Source organism: Antedon bifida, chromosome 10 (genome assembly GCF_963402885.1).
Source record: "Antedon bifida chromosome 10, ecAntBifi1.1, whole genome shotgun sequence".
Classification (NCBI taxonomy): domain Eukaryota; kingdom Metazoa; phylum Echinodermata; class Crinoidea; order Comatulida; family Antedonidae; genus Antedon; species Antedon bifida.
In genome coordinates this window covers 19,914,866-19,935,297 of record NC_136235.1, presented here as the reverse complement: position 1 = coordinate 19,935,297, position 20,432 = coordinate 19,914,866, and the positions used below count along the sequence as shown (strand labels likewise).

The 20,432-nt window shown below is 35.2% G+C and overlaps 2 protein-coding genes across 2 annotated transcripts; both read right to left on the bottom strand.

The window, feature by feature from the left end:
* Positions 1 to 5,459: 5,459 nt before the first annotated feature.
* LOC144854425 (furin-1-like) lies at positions 5,460 to 14,432 on the bottom strand. Its single transcript, XM_078712381.1, has 14 exons — positions 14,225 to 14,432; positions 13,882 to 13,986; positions 12,484 to 12,570; positions 11,232 to 11,360; positions 10,756 to 10,832; positions 10,273 to 10,361; positions 9,834 to 10,006; positions 9,214 to 9,423; positions 8,521 to 8,621; positions 8,066 to 8,166; positions 7,750 to 7,867; positions 7,153 to 7,478; positions 6,528 to 6,631; positions 5,460 to 6,080 (listed from the first exon to the last, which is right to left on the bottom strand). Exons 1-13 carry the CDS (start codon positions 14,393 to 14,395, stop codon positions 6,546 to 6,548), a joined length of 1,773 nt encoding a protein of 590 aa, XP_078568507.1. The 5' UTR covers positions 14,396 to 14,432; the 3' UTR covers positions 5,460 to 6,080; positions 6,528 to 6,545.
* Positions 14,433 to 15,164: 732 nt separating this feature from the next.
* LOC144854096 (uncharacterized) lies at positions 15,165 to 20,088 on the bottom strand. The gene is made up of 4 exons (XM_078711983.1): positions 20,052 to 20,088; positions 19,066 to 19,607; positions 18,375 to 18,684; positions 15,165 to 17,987 (listed from the first exon to the last, which is right to left on the bottom strand). The coding sequence occupies exons 2-4, from the start codon at positions 19,603 to 19,605 to the stop codon at positions 16,474 to 16,476; spliced, it is 2,364 nt and encodes a 787-aa protein (XP_078568109.1). The 5' UTR covers positions 19,606 to 19,607; positions 20,052 to 20,088; the 3' UTR covers positions 15,165 to 16,473.
* Between the last annotated feature and the right edge of the window lie 344 nt (positions 20,089 to 20,432).

The window sequence follows — 20,432 nt, the reverse complement described above, 5'->3', positions numbered from 1 at the left end:
TCAAATCTAGTTATTATTAAATAATTTATTATTTTCAGTTATTACTATAACTATTTTCAATTTTTGAGTCCTATAAGTTGCAGCCCGCGCGGCGGCAAATTAGTCCAACTTTGAAGTTGTATAACGCCCGTTTTCGTTTAAACTGAGGGCGCTAAACATAAAATTTACGAGATCGAAAAACAGGTGGCGTAAGCATAAAAAAAATGTGCTCTCCCTGCCGAGGTATATTCAGAGCGTCATTCTGACGACTGGAGCATTCTCTACTTCTCTACGGAGTGCCATTTATGCCTTTATTAACTTCAATAATAGAAATAGTACTACGGTAACTGCTCAAGTGGACAATTTAGCACCAGGGTAGCACAGTGATATAAAATAGAAATAAAAGTCACTACTTTTAATATCGTTTCGTATATACCCATATCACAAACTGACAAACAGAAACATCTCGGCATTAAAATTGATTCAAATTTATCTTTTTCTTTTCATGTAAATAAACTCCGTTCCAAACTGGGCTTGTCCATCTCCATCTTATCGCGTGCTCGGTCATTTCATTAATAAACACACGTCCATACTCCTCTATAACACTATAATCCTCCCACACATTGACTATTGATGTAGTGTTTGGGGAATCAGATCGAATATTGACCGAATACAGACCATTCAAAATAGAGCACTTCGCATTATCTAAGCTCATCCTCTCACACCACGAACTAACATTTACAACACCTTAAATCTTCATACAGTCCAAGATCGCATGCATCTACAACTGGGCTGCCTTGCCTACAGGTCTGCAAATGGTCTTGCTCCGGAATACCTTGCAAGTGAGAGGAAATTTGTCTCCCCTTTCCCTAAAACTGAAACTTTTAAGAAAAGCTTCATCTATATATAGAGCACCAACATACCTGAATTTGCTACCCACCAAACTAAGAAATGCGGTAACAATAAATAATTTTTAAGTCTGCTCTAAAAAAATATTTAATCCCAAAAGAAAAAACTCAACGTTTTGTATAGTATTGTAGGCTATATTTTTGTATTTAAGTACATATATATTATATATTTTTATATTTTTTTAACATAGTTCATCCGTTTTTTCATATATATTTCTGACTGTCTGCATATGCTGTTGAGGGTCACCCTCACAAAATAAGGATTAATAAAAAAATAAAATAGAAATAAAGTCACTAAATTTTAATATCTTTTCGTATGTTAATACAATGTGCTCAAGTGGACCCAAATTGTGTCCACTTGAGCACAGTGATATAAAATAGAAATAAAGTCACTAAATTTTAATATCTTTTCGTATAAAACACTGTGCTCAAGTGGACACAATTTGGTACCAGGGGAGCAGTGATATAAAATAGAAATAAAGTCACTCAAGTTTCAATCTTTTCGTATGGTAATACACTGTGCTCAAGTGGACCCAATTATTGGCACCAGTGGATTTTTTTTAAATGGAAAATAATGAATATTGTTTTTCTTTTATTTTGAAAGAGAGATATTTTGAGGATTGTAAATGGCAAGTGGAACTTTTTTTAAACCAGAAACAAAGTTGCATGGCATTATTTTCCATTTTCCAGACTGCCATAAAACCTCGAAAAGAAGCCCATGTGCTCCTTCATTTTTAGTACTCTTGGGTGGGCTTCTTTTCCACATGGAGTTCTTTTCGAGATTACTTTTGCAAACTAAACAAGGGGAACTGCTAGCTTCCCGCCCGGAATATTTTATTTACATGATTTGAAACATCTTCTAATGTAAATAATTAACAGCATCAAAATTTAACAGTGTGGCGTGTTGACCGCGAATGACTAACATACCATCTTTACCATAATACACCTGCACAGACTCATTTGCATAACAACGCACGCACATAGCCTACCAAACAACATGCATAAGAATCTTCAGTACCCCACGATGCTTGGGGCTGAGCAAAGACAATTTTGAAAAAAAGAGCTGTATACAGTAGGTTCCCGCCCGAAAAAATGGCGTTACATGATTTGAATGAAACAAACTATATAAGACTCACCAGGACAATATATGAGCTTGTCCCCGGAAAGTGAACCTATTCATTGAAATATAAAATTAAATATTAAGTCTCCAGTACTAGCCCATCCATAGTTGAGGCAGACCAATGAAAATAGAACCCAGAAAAGCACTTACTTATACTTATTACTATACATAGTCACCTATGATAATTATGATAATGTTAAAATATTAATGTTGCAACATTGATTAACAAAATCAAAATTTAACGGTGGGGCGCGTTGACCGCGAATGACTAACAATACCATCTTTCCTACTACACCTGCACAAACTCATTTGTATAACAACGAACGGCATACCAAACTATGATGAGAGATACATTCTCTTCTCAGCACGTAACGCGTAACGAAGATAATTAATTCCTTTTTTTACATTAAAATTGAGGCCGCTAAACATAAAATTTACGAGATCAAATACATGTAGCGAAAGCAAAAAAAAAGAGTAAAAATTCAAAAACTCATTTGCATAACAACGCAGGGCTTGCAAACTGTTTAAAATAGCTACAAGGTCCCCAGAAATGACACCTATAGTATTTTGAAACATGATATATAAGAGTCTTCACTACCCCACCATGATTGGGGCTGAGCAAAGACAATTTTGAAAAAAATATTTATTGAAATATGAAATTAAAATATTAAGTCTCCAGTTAAGCTCACCATGGTTGGGGCAGAGCTAAGAATGAAAGCTTAGTTCTCGGAAATTATGAAACGAAATATAAAAGTCTTCAGGACCAGCCATACAATGGTGATTGTTTCCCAAGTGTGAGACATGCAATGCACGCGGCCGTGACGGTAATTCAACAAAACAAAATTATGAAATACAAACAGAGCTAGCACACAAAAGCCTACTTACTAATTTTAATATTTCTATAATTTAGAAAACAATTAGAATTATCATATCACCTTTGATAATTATAATGTTAAATTTCAACTATCCAGATGCGAATTTTAGGTTGGGTTTTAAAAAACTCGACTTCATAATTATGCTTTAATTTCGAAGATCTGCTTAAAACATATTTATTTATTCTACCATAAACTTTTATTCACAACATATTAGTAGGCCTACAATACAATATCTTGCATGAAACAGATATTTAAAAGTACACTATAATGTGTAACGGTAGAATTACAATTCTAATGTAAAAGATTAACAAAATAAAAATTGAACAGTGTTGTGTGTTGATCGCGAATGACTAACAATACCATCTTTCCCACAGCACATGTGCACACTCATTTGCATAACAAACGCACGGCATACCAAACTACGATGAGATAAAATTAATTCTCTTCTAAACACGTAACGAAGAGAATTAATTCCTTTTTTTTAACAATAAATTCAATTGAGGGCGCTAAACATAAAATTTAAAACATCAAAGCAGTTAGCGAGAACCAAAAAAAAAAAGATGGTAAATGTGCTCTCCCTGCCTCAGCACTAAGGCCCTGCCACAGCCTTTTGGGGTCGTTTCCAGCACATCACCAGATGCATTGATGTTGTCGCCTCATGATGTGTGGTGGAAAGGGGGACGTATGATCTGTGAACCCCAAACACAGTGGTCGCATACCTTTAACTCTATTCCACCGACCAGCGTGGGAATCGAACCCACGACATACGTGTTGTTAACACGACGCTCATACGACTGAGCTAACTGGTACTGTTGGTCTTAACAAGGTTAATAGGATATTTATGACGTAATGATGAACTACGTAATACACGTATAAATAGACTATTATCAGCTGTTCAGTCATGTACTACTTTGTGGCGTAACGGGTAATGCTCAGGTTTGAGTGCTCTCAGCTCTCTCAAGAGTGGGTTCGAACCTCTACGGATATTTTTTTTTTGAATGGAAAATAATGAATATTTTTTTTCTTTTATTTTGACATCCTAATCAGAAACTGCGATTTTTAAAAAGCCCTTTTTTTAAATATTTCCATGATATTTATTTTATTTTTTTATATTTATTTATTTACATAATATCTTTTTTAACTTACTACTACCTGGATGAATGTCTATATAAATTAGGCTTCTATTAAAACTGAAATTGCATTTTCTCGGGAACTACTTGTCCAAAAAACTTCATTTTTCTACAAGAGGCAAGAGTTATAATTTGTGATTTGTAATTGTAAAACATAATTTAATTTAATGTACAGGTTTTTTTGATACGAGTAGTTGTAAAACACCTACATCTTTTCAAATTCACCCGTTTGTTGTTGGCGTTACTGTTCTATTGTTATTCAAATTAAACTATTGTTTGTTGAAAGGCTGGTTACATAACCATTACACCAAATTCGCAAACACATGGTTTTAGTAAAATTAGCCTAATCACACACAGCATTAAGACATACAAATTTAATTTGTTTTTGTTAACACGACATACGTGTTGTTAACACGACGCTCGGGCGACTGAGCTAACTGGTCATTTTGGTTGTAAACAGGTTAATACAAGTTTCGTTCCCTCATGATGACGGTCATGAATATGCATATTATGACGTAACGGTGAATTACCATACGTAAGGCATATGAAGCACGCATATATAAATAGACTATTGTCAGTTTTTCATCCAGTAATGTACTTTGTGGCGAACGGGTATTTTCGAGTACTCTAAGCTTCAGCTTGGGTTCGAATCTTTTTTTGTAATGAAAAATAAATATAATCTAGCGATGTCATGTTGCATACATAATCACTATTTACAGTAATCGCTATCAATATTATAGGGGATGCCTCTTAACTTTCCACCGTAGGCATTTTGCCACCCGCGACCTGTTGCAAGCCGCCTAATTCTGTCACATTAAAAATGCATAAATTAGTCTTAATCGGTTTTGGGTTCATTTCAGAGGTTAGAGTTTTGACTAATGTTTACTTTATAACACATTTTCTTGAAAAGGTTCAAAAACATAAAAATGCACCAATTAGCCTCAAATCGTAGAAAAAAACAAATCAAAGTAGGTTAAAATGAAAGCAGGGTTATTATTACGTCAGTCTAATCGTTACGTCATAAATATGTTATACCATGAACGTCATTTGAGAACGAAACTAGTATTAATCTAGCTATACCAAGGTGACTGGTTAGCTCAGTCGACTGATTCTTTATTGTAATTGTTTTATGAATTGTAGAAATATTAAAATTAGGCTTTTGCGTGTGGCTCGCGCTGTTTTTATTTTATGATTTTGTTCTGTTGAATTACCGTCGCCATTGGGTGCATGAATTGCATGAATAACATGTCTCGCTGGCTCGCACTTTGGCACGGTACCGGTTATCGTGTTTTTCGACCGCTTCTTCTACTCGTCTCCGACTCATTTCTCTGTTATAGTCAGCCATCTAAGGTAATTTCTGGCTAGTTATGTGATCAATATTGAATGATATTTATAGAACAAGTGGAAAATAAGTAAACTCATAAATACTGTTGTACCATATGTGGCTGTTTAATGGCAACACGTCCAACAAGAGGATCACATAAAACATATTCCATTTCTACATCGTATATATCATCATTACATTATAATTTTTGTATTAAAAATGTCGTCTTCTTTTAATAAATGTCAATGTATATTTATGATATATTTTTTTCAACTGCAATCAATTGACTTGCGTTCTTTTCTTTTTTTAATTCTCTAATAAATTAAGTATTATAATCATTCGTCATAATGCATCCAAACAGCATATGATTCGTCAATTAAGGGAACAAGAAAGAAATTAAATCTGTTTGTTACTGTATCACAAGAAAATATTTTCAGATTTATAAAGCAAAATGTGAAAGTGATTTTCTGAAAAACTCGAAAAGCATGATAATTATCAATGGATGGCTAGTTGATGACAAGAACGCTAGTTGATCATACCCAGTACGGGATCATAATCATTCGGGAAACCACCTCACTCACGCCGAAAAAACTCGAGAAGCTTGAGAATTATCAATATTATGGCAAGAAATAATTAACAAACGGGATCATTACAAAGAGTGAGATACATCATAGTAATTTACAGTCACCGTCAAATATACTGCAGCAGCATTCGAGATGCATTGTCGAAAAAAGTACTTCATTTCTGAAAGTAAATAATAAATTAATTAATCAGTTTGTCATAACTATACATTGAATTCTCACCCAGCGATCATTGGGGCAGTTACAAAGACACTAATTCATTCCTTGGACAACCTGACGAGGAGTTTCACCACAACAAATGATTAGAGTAGGCAGACTAACTGGGTTCCAGACGGAGTTCTGACTTAATATTAGTAAAAAGATAAATATTTTGGCACATATGGCGTTTCATACGTATAATTGAGCTTGTAAACTTCAGACAAACTTAGATGTAAAATGATTGTGGAGCATGCGCTGAATCCGCACATACGGCGTTTCATACGTATACTACTTGAGCTTGTATTTTCAGACAAAAATCGAAAAATAAATAAAAAAGACAATATTTAATAGTTTACATAATTCAAAACGAATTATCGCCCTTTTGTATTCCTTAGTTGTTACCTCTACTTACAATTTCACTCATAATTTATCATAATGCATTTGCAGATTTTGGGTTTGCCGTGGTCGGCAATGACGTAGTACCGTGCAGCACAATACTCCAGCTGTACATCTGACCTATAAAATTGATATTTAATAATATCTATTAGTATCAATTAATAAGAATAAGAGCTCGTTCTTACTTCTAAATAAAAGTATTTTTCAAATCAGTCTAATCCTATGCCTTTATCACAATTAACGTATATGCCTACATACAATTTTCGTATAAACACGACGATAGTATAGTTGTGTGAAATTAAATCCAGCAACTTCAATTTCAATAACCAATTTCATTGTTGAATCAGTACAGTACACCATAATGCACGGTTCTCAACAAAAACGTGCCCAAATGCTTAGGATTGCGCGTTTGTTTGAAATAAGTAAAACTACAGTCCATTTATAACTAAAGCTCTGTCTACACTATCAAACTTTATGTGACAATATGATGTGCCCATATATGGACATGATGATGGCATATCACTACCATATTTGGGCATATCATTATCATATTTGGGCACTTCACACCTTTTTTTGCCCAAACTAGTTTGATAGCGTAACAGAACTATTGAAATGTATTAAATTTGTGTACAATATTTTACCTGAAGTTGATGGACTGAAGAAATATCGATATCTATTGCGATCTTCCACCTTCAACCTCCATATTCCAAACGCCCTCTCTCCCCAACTATGTGTTGTCAAAAACGGCCAATCCTGAAACGATTTACCAAAGTCCTTTGGTCTCGGTGACAAAAGATTTGACTGTGTACCAGATGGTGACGTCAGAGTAATGGCCAGGTTGCCACGACGTTTGTGATAAAGGCTAATTTTGACTTGAACATGTTCAATGTATCGTACGGCATTACTTGTTCCAGCACAACCATTCGTACGAATCTGAAGATACAGGCTATCACCACTAGTGATATTTCTAAAAGAATAACGATTCAAATAATATATAAGCCTAGGTGTATTAAAAAAATATTTCAGTACAACGTGCCATGTCTAAATCTCTGTCTAAACTATCAAACTTTATGTGACAACAATGTCCATAATATAAACATGATGATATCACTATTATATTTGGGCATACCACTACCATATTTAAGTATATCACTACCATATTTGGCCACACGTTTTTTGTCAAACTAGTTTGATATAGACAGAGCTTTAGAAGATAAAAGCTATATAGGCCTACTTACTGAGGCATTCCTGATCCTTCGACAATACACACGTGCTGTTCCGGTAATGGCTGCCAGTCCTCTGCCGTGGTTACCATAGCTTTAGCATCCATTAAGCCAAATCCAAATTTATGTGACACTAAGGAAGAAATTATACATTTCTAAATGACATTGTATACTTATTTGAGACTATAGTTTACAGACATAGCAGTATTAGTAGGAGGAACAGGAGGAGTTAGGAACAGACGTGAAGAAGGTACGGTAAGTCACAAAGATAAAGTGCCTACCAAGGTACAGTAGAGGCCTAAAGTATAGAACAGAAAGGACATGTCATTACCATAGTAACCGGCTCCATTTTTATTCCACACATCTCGCAGGTTTGCTCTTCTTGATGTTTTCACAACAATATACTGCAAATCTCTCCACGACAACAAAGGACTGTAAACAATATTGGCATAAACACAGAAGAAAATAAGCACAGTTTTTCTTTTCTAAAAAAACGCACAAAGACTAAACAAGAGTTTACCTAAAGCTCTCTCTACACTATCAAACCTAGTTTGACAAAAAAAAGTGTGATGTACCCAAATTTGGTAGCGATATGCCCAAATATGGTAGTGATATGACATCATCATTTCCATATATGTGCACATCACATTTTTTGTCACATGAATTTTGATAGTGTAGACAGGGTTTAAGCACACATGATTCTTTTTAAAAAGCATACACCATCTGGTTTTGTGACCGTGACAACAGTTAATTTGAAACCATCTTTTGGTTAGAAAAAAGTCTTACTTTGCTTGTAGCGCAAGTGCACATATCCCAGCAGCCAATGGGGCAGAAGCAGAAGTGCCCGTATGTACATCACTACAACCATTGTTCAAATCGGTCGTTATCTATAAATAAATATAATCAATTATACGATTTGGGATTGAAACTTTTCTTTCAAAACTACTAGAAATTGTTTTAGTGAATGTAAATCGCAAATTTATGAAATGCTCTACTAATGTTAAATGTTGCCTCTTTAGATGTTATTGTATTAATCTATATTGTGCTCTTCTTTGGTGTGACTATCGTATGAAGACAATTAGATCTCTTAATGTTTGGTACAATAATGCTATGTGCCCTATACTAAATGTCTCTAGAAGCAGTACAGTAGTGCCAGTATGATGTTTATTGAACATGGTGTTCCTTCCGTTAATGAGAGTATACGCGAAAATCTATCTATGGTTTCATGCAACTTATGTTAAATATTTGTATTAAATATTCTTGTTGCTTGTGTTTGCAAACATATGCTCCATAACTCAAAAATGTATTGTAGATGGTGGCGAAGTATCCTATTTAAGCTTAGAGTTTGCGAATTTTCTTTTTCTGAGTGTACGTTTGTAGATATGGATGAAATCTTTCCGAAATAAAAGAAATTGAATTGAATAAGGCGAGGCGAAGGAAGAAAAGTTGTCCATGTTTTAAACAAAATTGTTGGCTTACCACAGCTTTTCCATTTGTAGCAGCACTGTAGGTTGTTGCCATGACTGACGGGCATGACTCAGCGTAACGTGGTAGATTTCCCGTCATGCTCGCACTCGTTACAGATAATGTGTATATACTTGTTACGTAACCGTCACAACTACAATGATCTTTTACTGTACCACCATTTCCAGAAGCCCACACAAAAATTGATCCAAGACCGTTCCTTCCCTTTAAAAAAACAGCAATGAAAACAAATTTTAGAAAATGTGGACACAATTATTGCATTGCGTTTATAGGCAATCAACTAATCCATGTTTTCTTATCCACCATGAAGTAAAGCTAGAATGTTTATAATTTAGGATTTTTCTTCGATAGTTTAAACTCGGAGAGGCTCAGAGAAAGACCAAAAGGAAGACCAAAAACAACATGGATGGCAAACATAAAAGGAAACAGAATGTTTCACATGCGGACCTATACACGTGCTTGCTCAAAAACGTACAGAGTGGCGAAGACAAATGAGACGCATAATTAATTAGCGTTTAAGATAATGAGTTTAAACTAATTGTTGGTAATCCTTATAACGTCAAATCCCTTCCCCATTTCGTAGTAGGCTACTCTGTAGTATGAATTATGCCTACCATTTTCGCACCATCTTCCAACGCCTTTGTTGTCAACAGTCCTGGTCCATCTACATCCCTACCAGTATCGTCTGGTCCCCAGCTGATACTGTATATACTAATGACTTGTCTGTTGAAGCTCAACGAAGCTGCTTCCACGACATCTGACAACGAGTGGTCAAGCATTCGTATACCTTATAGGATAAAAATATTTAAGCCTTCTTGTTTTGAGACGAATTAAGCTCTATCTACACTATCAAACTTGGACAAAAAATTGTGATGTGCCCAAATATGGTAGTGATATGCCCAATATGGTAGTGATATGACATCATCATATCTATATATGGGCACATCACATTTTTTGTCACATAAAGTTTGATAGTGTAGACAGAGCTTTACAAAGAGACTGTGAATAAAGGTTTGAGGACTTTTAATCCTAGAAAACGTGAGCGAAACTTACCTCCAATTTTAGAGTTGTAAGCAATACCAACACCACATATACTGTTGTTGGCTTGCATGGCTACTTCTCCAGCACATCTGGTTCCATGGCTGCAATGACATTGAACAATAGTATTTTTATCTATTTCGTTTACATTTTGTTCTTTTTTAAATGAATAAAAAGTTTTTAAACTTACCGCATGCTTGTTAATGTTTAATGAAATTAATGCTTTTTATATTCGCGCGAATCGAACAATCTTGAGTTGTTCTGATTGGTTGAGCATTTTTTTTGCGTTACAAAAACTAGATCAAAAATATTAATACGCATGCGCATTCGTCAACGATTTCAATTCGCGCAATTTGTCTAGTGAAAACAGGCTGAAAATGAAGAAAGAATTGGCATATGGGATAAGAACGTAACTCTGTTTTAGCTTAACTTTTAGCTCATTCTAGCTCATGGCAAATTAACACGAATCCACGTTTAACTCAGTTTGAGGTGACTTACTTGTTGTCCTTTCGTTTAGTGTATTTTGGAAGTGGGTCATCATCCCAGTCGATGAAATCATAACTTGCTGATGGTTCCTAAATGATCAGAAATAAACGACTACAGATGTTGTAAAAGTATTAACCTATTAACATATGACTCGTCAATTGCATTCAAAGTCTAAGTAACGCGTTGGTCGCGTAAATGATAATAGACTTTATTTAAGCTTGGTTCCCAATAGGACGCAACGTAAGAACATAAACGCAACGCAAGCGTGTTGACCAATGAAAAGAGACAGTTCGAAAAAATCAAGCATAAGAGCATAACTCATTTACACCATTATGATTGCTTGTCATTCTTCTGTAGAATAAAAGCTGTTGTTTAAGGAACAACGAAACTGTCAAGAAAGTACTTAATTTTATATTTTACCATTGGTTTGAATAAAAAATATCTATATTCATTCATGAAGAATTAATAAAATAAAGTATAGCACTTACATAATTTTCGAGTAAGTCAGGATGATTTCTCTCAATGCCATCGTCCACTATTGTGACAGCCACACCCTCCCCTGTGTAGCCTTGTTGCCATGCCTCCACTACGCGGTGATCGAATCCATTACTGCTGTACTATAATAATGTATATACATATACATACTGAACCCATCATTTGGGACACTACTATTTATGGGACAGGTAGTACGTGAAACGAACAATAAATGTTTTAACACTATACCTACTACCAACCAAATCAGTGGGACATTTGTTGTGTCCCGAAGGCGTTCCACTACTAATATTTGTCATTTCATGCGATCAGTATGCCTCGTTTGTATTTTTATTATTTAAACCATATTTAATATATAAGATAGTGTATAGAACATTTCAACTTTGCATCCAGTATTAAATGTGAACACCTGTGAGAACCTGTTTAAATATATCAAAGGTAATCGTATCTAAAGGTAATGCTTTTAAAATAAACAATTCAAAATACATCATTATATATTGAAAGGCAACATGTCAACGGTGAATACCGAGCTAGCTTCAATGTAAACATGTTATGAGGAGATTGGATATTAAATGTTGTTTTGAGAAAAAGAATCGGTGGCTGGAAATAACGGCCTCAAGCTCTGTCTACACTATCAAAACTAGTTTGACAAAAATGTGTTATGTGCCCAAATATGTTAGTGATATGCCCAAATATAGTAGTGATATGACATCATCATCCATATATGGGCATATCACATTTTGTTGTCACATAAAGTTTGATAGTGTAGACAGAGCTTTAGTACAGAGTGCGATGAGTCTTCCCTTCTTCTTCTTCTTCTTACACTGCGCGTAGCAAAAAGAATACGAAGAATTGGGGTAGTTGTGGCAGCTATCACAATGCTAATTGGTTTGCGGCAATGCATAAACACGTATTATGTTCAATCTTACTACAAACAAATATATTAAGTTTTATTTCAAGAGATATCACTCACGTGTTGTCTCATTATCTCTGACGCTATTACGTAACCTTAAAAGATGTCCTATAGTGTATAACTAGAATGTCTTAATATTGTAGCACGAACGACTGTCGGAAACAATGCCTCTAGCAAGCAAGGCAAACCATGTTGTAAGTAGCATAATATAATAATAAATAATAAATAATATATTTATACAGGATAAAACAATCAGATAACAGTGTATCTGTTTTACATTGTGGTCCTGTCTTAATCAAAATATACAAAAGAGAAACTTAATTAAATATTCTTACCAGATACCACTGTTTGGAAACGAAGACGTCATTGGATATATCTCGTTTAGCTCTTGACTTGTGAATTTGCTGTTCGAACCATTTCACCTAAAAAAGAAACATTTTTCCTTTTTTTTTTTCTAATGTCACCGCTGCGTCGGTTTTGTTTTCACTTTATTGTATATCGTATTTATACTGAATAATAATAATTAAAAACAATTTCCCTGCCACGTAAATACGCCTAAATGTAATTCGATTAGGCCTACACACAAATTAAAATCATAATTGAAAAAAGGGTTCTGCATAGTTATTAACTGTACGATACAACAAGGATGAAAAAGAAGGATAGCAAATCTATAGGCATATTGACCATTCCATACAACGTTGGATATGATAGTACAATCAAGGAAGAGTACAATTTAGTTTGTCTCATTATTGTTTATACGCTTATATTGTATTTTTTAAAGTTATTTGGTGCTAGAACAGCCCCTGGATGAAAGTTCACCCTAACTAGGATGAGATAATAAAATAAATCATTCTTTTTTTTCGTAAGTGACGACAACAGGACATTTCAATCGCACGTATACACCCAATTATATATCATCATAAAGAGAAAAAAAACATAGCTAAATGTTATCTGTATAGCCGATTAGTTTATTTAGTTATTTATTTAAAATTGGGCAAACTGCCAAGAGCGAACCATGAGAGGAAGGCCTAACACAGAAGTTGAAAAAAAGTCTACAAATTCGTCAATAAGAAAACATACAATCAGAGTTAACTAAGCTCTTTGCGACTAAACTGACTAAATGATGTCGACAGATTATTGTATCTAGATTCATATTCATATTCATTTATTTAGAAACAAGAAATAAAAGAAGCATACATTTACAATAACTTAAATGGTAACATTAAATAAGAACTGTTTCAGGGATCGGAAAAAGAAGTATTACTAACAATGAGCTATATAATTGTTTTCTCTAAAAAAACTCCTTAAGCTCTGTCTACACTATCAAACTAGTTTGACAAAAAAAGTGTGATGTGCTCAAGTGGTGGCGATATACCCAAATATGGTAGTGATATGACATCATCATGTCCATATGGGCACATCACATTTGTTTGTCACATTGATAGTGTGGACAGAGCTTTAAACTGTCAATCAAAGAATACAGATCCCTGCGGCATCCAACATAATTTGGAAAACAGTTTGAACGATTCTCCAATTTGTGTTAACGTTGTTAGTGGTGAAAGGAACAGTAGTTCCCTCTTACCAACTCCCTTCTCCTCTGCAAACAAGACTCTGTAAACTCCTAATTAATTTGCATTTGTAAACTTGAATTCGTATACCGTTTGTGTGAGTTAAACGATTATGTGTTCTTCGTTCTCTTAAAACAAAGCAAAATATTTCTTTATGATCCATACCTGCGGCTCCTCTTTGATGTTGATATGTGCACCATCACTTGGTAAAATAGATCTTTTGTTAATGTTGCCACGGGAATACAGGTAAAAATCGTCGAGCGACCCAACCTATTTAATTTAACAAATTAAGACAAATATTTGAGTATAAATATTCGCTTTCATTTGATAAAAGAATGTATTTTTATATTAGTATTTAAGTTAGCAACGAATAGATAATGGCAGAAATGGTTTCAGGCGACAGATATATTTGTGTCACCTCTCGGATCCAAACAAGTGTGTCAATCACCCCGATTACCAATGTTTCTTATCTGTAAATACATTAATGATTATGTAATTGTTAACGTACCTGTCCACGGAACTGGTACCCATATTTGTCGGCCAGTTCAGCAGCTGACTGCGAGCCTCCAAGAACATGGGCTGCATAGTAGCTGGAGTAGGTGGTCAGACCAGCTAAACACTGACCATACTTAACAGCAATCAATACAAGATAGCCTATTACAGCAATAAGTCTATGCATTTTGTAAGACGTGCTCAAAGGTACCGTGTTCACGTAACAGGTCGGTTGACGTCGATGTAGCAAAAGACTTCATAATCTCAGGTAGGCTACTTATATCAATTTTACACCAATCATAATGTACGGTTGATTGCAAAGGGCATAAGATACAAATTCCACAACCCCAGGTATAAATAATGAAATGTCAATCAAACATCATCAAAGAGGGCGCGAAGGTGTTAAGCTCTGTCTACACTATCAAACTAGTTTGACAAAAAAGTGTGATGTGCCCAAATATGGTAGTAATATACCAAAATATGGCAGTGATATACCCAAATATGGTAGTGATATGACATCATCATGTCCATATATGGGCACAACACTTTTTTTGTCACATAAAGTTTGATAGTCTAGACAGGGCTTTAGAATATTTTAGAGATACAATACTGTAAATTCAAATTAGAAAAGTTAATTTAATCCAAGCGACGAGTTTCAGTATGGCGGTTTCGGTGCAAACGTTGATCGATCATTTTTATGAGGAATACACCTAAAACAAACGGAAGAGATTCGCGATTCTAGTCAATCATTAGTCGTATATAGTATATACGCTTTTTGGGCCACGGTGGTGCAGTATTTTTAGCGAAGCGACTCTACAGCTCACTATGTCGGTCGGTTGGTCGGTAAACACTAACTCAAATTTGAGCACGCGACTGCAACCATGTATATGGCCTTGTTATCTAATCTATCTATCTCCTCAGACATGAAAATCAAACACTGAACACGATACTTTAGTTCATCGAACATATTATATAAGTAGAAACCCATGAGTACATTTTCTAATACACGTTTCATATAGGAATATCAATTAACAAACAATATAATATATAAAATTGTATACTTTACTATTATTATATAAATATGCTATTATAAAATATAACACCTTCTAAAAGAGTAAGACTTTTTCTAAACATACATATTACTTTTCTTTAATATAATGGATTCCAGGCCGGATAAAAAGGGCTGTCATTATTCGCTGTAAATAAGCCCCTTGAGATGTATGTAAATATAATGTAGAGATTTAAATTGCTCATTTTAAACAACTCCAGAATAGAATTTCACATGAGCCTCGGGGCGTGTCAATATTTGGGCACGAAAACAATTCTGTATGGACTGGTATGTCTAAATCGGTATACATCATGTAAACCACCATCCCACATGGTCTTATCATCTGTACAGAATAATATGCGAATTCTGTAATACAGTCAACTGTAATATGTTAAGGTTTAGGCTTAAAGGCGTCACATGTGATACTATGTGACTATTATAGATTTAGGCTACGATACTGGACATACAGTCTACAGATACAGCACTGCGAATCTTAGCTTTGTGCCATTAAAATGTCCAACAGTCTGATTACCTAAAATATTCAGAAATTGAATGCAAATAAATGTGTAATTGCATCCAAATGTAGCAGAATCCAGAGGTAACAAATTTATACCCTACGCATATACTGTATGTACCCTACGCATATACCGTATGTACCCTACGTATATACCGTATGTACCCTACGCATATACTGTATGTACCCTACGCATATACCGTATGTACCCTACGCATATACCGTATGTACCCTACGCATATACCGTATGTACCCTAAGCATATACCGTATGTACCCTACGCATATACCGCATGTACCCTACGCATATACCGTATGTACCCTACGCATATACCGCATGTACCTTACGCATATACCGTATGTACCCTACGCATATACCGCATGTACCCTACGCATATACCGTATGTACCCTACGCATATACCGTATGTACCCTACGCATATACCGCATGTACCCTACGCATATACAGTATGTACCCTACGCATATACCGTATGTACCCTACGCATATACCGTATGTACCCTACACATATACAGTATGTACCCTACGCATATACTGTATGTACCCTACGCATATACCGTATGTACCCTACGCATATACTGTGTATGCATTGAAAAATATTTGGTTAAAGCAGGGAACCCTGGTTAAAGATAAGTTAATCAAACCTTATACCTGAATATATATATCTATTACTAATGAGTACTAGGTCAATGGAACTTTCCCCTCTGATTTGGAGAAGACTTCTTGCGTTTAGGCCGAACACTCTTGTCTTTAGGAGAAGTATTCTTTGCTAACCGTGAAGGACTGGTACTAAGGAATGGCTGGACTGGTATTTCTATACGAAGAGGTTGAGACATTTCTGATGCACTATCGAACAACGCTCTGTGACGTATCGCGTATTCCTGCTTTAAGCGTTCGTTTAGCTTCTTGTTAATTTTAGATAGGGCGGTACAATTGCACTCTCTTTGGTGTCCATCGGTGTGGCATGAGGACCCACAGCAGTGCTCTGAAACTTGTACTCTTTGCGGTAAAGATTGCAAGTTCATTCGTTCAATTCTTGGAGGGAGTGAAAGACAGTCATCGAGGGTCTTCTCGCATACAACCGGGCCAACGCTCAAAGTAGTACTTTTATGCTTCTGTCTGACACTTCTGTCCACTTTACTTTTTGACAAATCTACAACGAAAGCCTTCTCCGTTTGATCATTAGCTTGTTCATTGCCTTTGTTTTTCATAGAGTTTTCTAGATTGGTGGATCGATTCTCAACTATCTTCTCTTTTTTTTTTTCTGTTGGCAATTCTCCTTCCAGCTCTTCCATTATTTTTTCTGGATGCCGCCTTTCTTGTTGATCTTCAATTAGTTGATTCCTTTCTTTCTTATTTTTCTTACATTTTTCATTGATTTGTGATTGTTTATTTTTTCTGCAGTTGCTGTTAGAATTATCACTTTTGTCACTATCAGAATCTGAATTATTTAATATAATATGCGACTGACTACTGTGAACGCTTGATACTCTGTTATCCTCAAATAATTTGATTCTTGCCGCCTTCTTTTCTTCATCCGTTTGGTGGTTCTTTTCCGTGATTTCTTCTGGAACGTGTACTTTCATTTTTGTACCCTCATCAACTTTCTCGTTCTTATACTCCTTACACTGCATGTCTTCAACAACGTTGTCAACAACTGGTTCATTTATCAACTCGTCCGCTGCAACATTATCGTCCTCTTTGACATCCTTTTCATCAACCTCTTCTTTACTGTACCATTCCAGTTCATCGTCAGTTTTCTCCAGTTCATCTTTATTACTTGAATCGCTCTTTTCTGACAAGTCTTCCTTTTCACTGTCACCGTCCTCCTCCTCTTTGAATTCCTCCAGACTTAACTCATCAATATCCTTTTCAAAATCACTGAACCTGTCCTGCATGTCTATTTCAAAGTCCAACAAATTATTTGATCTCTCCAGCTTCAACTCAAATGCAGTCTCAATTTCTTGTTCATCGGTTGGTGTAACTTTATCCATTGTATGGCTTGTTCCTGTCAAAATAACTCTTCTCAAGGTAGTTGGAGACACAATTACTACTTCATCTTCAACCTTGAAAACATAATCTGCTGACTTCTCATCTTGTGGATCTGAGAAGACTTTGAGGTAAGGGTGAGCTAATGCTTCTTTGGCTGAAATTCTGGATTGAGGACAAAATACTAGTAACCTCTGTATTAGATGTAAAGCTGAAATTGAAATGAAGACAATTTGTATAAATTAAAACATTTACATTTTAAGCAAAAATTTGAAATACAAGACATCACAATAACTTGCTGTACAGTACTGTAAAGTACTATGGTATCATCACTTTTGTGATCAAAGTGGAGTTTAACCAAGTTGTTTTTTTCTAGTTTCCTTCTACAACAAGGATAGCTGGTAGAGTGATGCCCTGTTATGTTAGAGTAGCTTATAACACAGTATTTCAATGAGACTATAAAGCACATGGTATTCGGTACTTTACTTCCTAGAATGTACTTGCGCTAAGCAGACGTGAGAGATGTTTTTTCAACTGATATATTCTACCCTCATCTACCTATTAGTACAATAACAGTATCAAAACTGAAAAAAAATACCTTGTTTATCATTTATTGGGACAAGTTCACATAGAGGTCGTTTTGCAACTCCGTTATAGTTCTTGAGCAGCTTGCTTGGTAGCGTACAAATGATGTCATTAATGTCGGACTCGGTCAACGGTACAGAGTCCAAAATCAATCCCATCAACTCTAGATCATGTTCTCCTGCAAATAGCATCTTGCCAGTCAGCATCTCTGCCACAATACAGCCCACAGCCCACATGTCAATTGCTTTATCATATTCTTGTGGATGGAGCATCAACTCAGGTGAGCGATAACATCTTGTTGTTATGTTATCTGTCAAATGACCCTTTAAAGAATATATGACAATGACAAAAATAAGTAACTAAAGCTCTATCTACACTATCAAACTTTATGTGACAAAAAATGTGCCCATATATGGACAACATGATGATATCATACTGTATCACTACCATATTTAAGCATATCACTCAATAAATAAGGCAGAACCCCTTCCTTAAGGACACCATTATAAAGAGGAAAATTTCCCATGAAAAAAACAAGGAACAATAAGATATGTTTTAACACTATGGAATAATCCTTTCACACAAGACTGTTAAGCAAGAGAAGCATGAATGAGTTTGCAAGAAATGTCAGAGCTGATTGCATTACAAAACAAAAGTTGGGATAATTATAATAGATAATATATAATATAATAAAAAAAACATACCTTATGGCAGTAGAGAGGATCAATAACCCTTGCCAAACCAAAATCACCAATCTTCAATGTCAAATCATTATTATTCACAAACAGATTACTAGGTTTCAGGTCACGGTGTACAACATTCGCACTATGCAAATACTTAAGTCCGCGAAGTATTTGATACGTAAATAACTTAACATGCTCAGGTTTTAAGCACTCACTATCAATAACTTGTTTCAGATCAACGTCGCAAAGTTCTTGAACAATGTAGATCTGCTCTCTGATTTTTTTATCTCCGTCATCTGACGCGGGCAAAAATACGTCTAAGATTTTTACGATGTTGTCATGTTCAAGTTGGCGTAAAATGCGGACTTCTCTGGAAGCGGATTTGCGATCTTTCATGTTATTCAGCAATACTTTTTTAATAGCAACATGTTTGTCGCATTCGGTGTCAAGGGCGGAGACTGTTAGACCTGACGACCCACTGCCAAGGAATTTGAGACTGCAAAACCTAGGACTAACATGAAAACTTTCATCAAAACATGAAGTTCTTTCCAGTTCTGCCATGTCTGAGAGGGAAATAAAAAAAAAATTATAATTAAATTAGTGTAATTGTAAAATTTCTTTGCAATTTAACTTTAAAATAACAAACAATAATAATACAATATGACTCACATTATGATTACTAAATAATATTTTAACCTCTCAAAAACTAAGGCCACTAGACTACTCCATCAGCGGAGAGTTGGCACTGCTGGTACGGATTGGTTTTGGTACGAGTTGACCAGCACCCAGAGAGAAGGTACAGCAGGCCTCCTACTAGGCCTAATAAAATAGAGCCAGAGCCCAGGCCTAGCTAGGCTAGCTTAAATGACGTGATTGGGCATGATTAAATATATAATTCTTACAGTTGCTTGTTATATACTAAGTAAACAGTACTATTAAAATAATAAATGTACAAATAAATATTATTAGAAGCCTGATTTCTAGTTTTTAAGCTGAAGTTTTATTACCATCCGCCCTTCTTCCTCGTTACGACAAAAACAAACAACTGAGAAGAAAAATTAAATGACAACATAAAACTATGGGCGGCCATTAGGGTTATAGTTGTTGTTACAGCTACATTCACATGGTGCGCTGGCTGTTTATCGTATGGTGCGCTGGCTGTTTATCGTACGGTGCGATCACACATACGTTTTGTATGAAATCTGAAATACGTTTAATAATACGTGTATTCTATTTTTAAACACTTTTCACAATTTTTAATCCAGGCACCAGACCAGAATTCGGGATCAGTGTGAATGTACTTTAATTTCTTCAGTCGACTGAAAAACAAATCAAACAACCACATCGGAATAAATAAAACGAAACAATGAAATATATATAGCATTATT

What these genes read in the sequence shown, in the direction of transcription:
- LOC144854425 (XM_078712381.1), bottom strand. Translation starts at nt 14,395, where the DNA reads ATGCATAGACTTATTGCTGTAATAGGCTATCTTGTATTGATTGCTGTT. An exon ending in TTTCCAAACAGTGGTATCTG is followed by an intron (nt 11,361 to 12,483) that starts GTAAGAATATTT and finishes ACATTATTATAG; the next exon opens with TACAGCAGTAATGGATTCGA. An exon ending in AAATGGAGCCGGTTACTATG is followed by an intron (nt 7,868 to 8,065) that starts GTAATGACATGT and finishes TTTCTTCCTTAG; the next exon opens with TGTCACATAAATTTGGATTT.
- LOC144854096 (XM_078711983.1), bottom strand. Translation starts at nt 19,605, where the DNA reads ATGGCAGAACTGGAAAGAACTTCATGTTTTGATGAAAGTTTTCATGTT. An exon ending in ATCCTCTCTACTGCCATAAG is followed by an intron (nt 18,685 to 19,065) that starts GTATGTTTTTTT and finishes TATTCTTTAAAG; the next exon opens with GGTCATTTGACAGATAACAT. An exon ending in CCCAATAAATGATAAACAAG is followed by an intron (nt 17,988 to 18,374) that starts GTATTTTTTTTC and finishes TTTCAATTTCAG; the next exon opens with CTTTACATCTAATACAGAGG.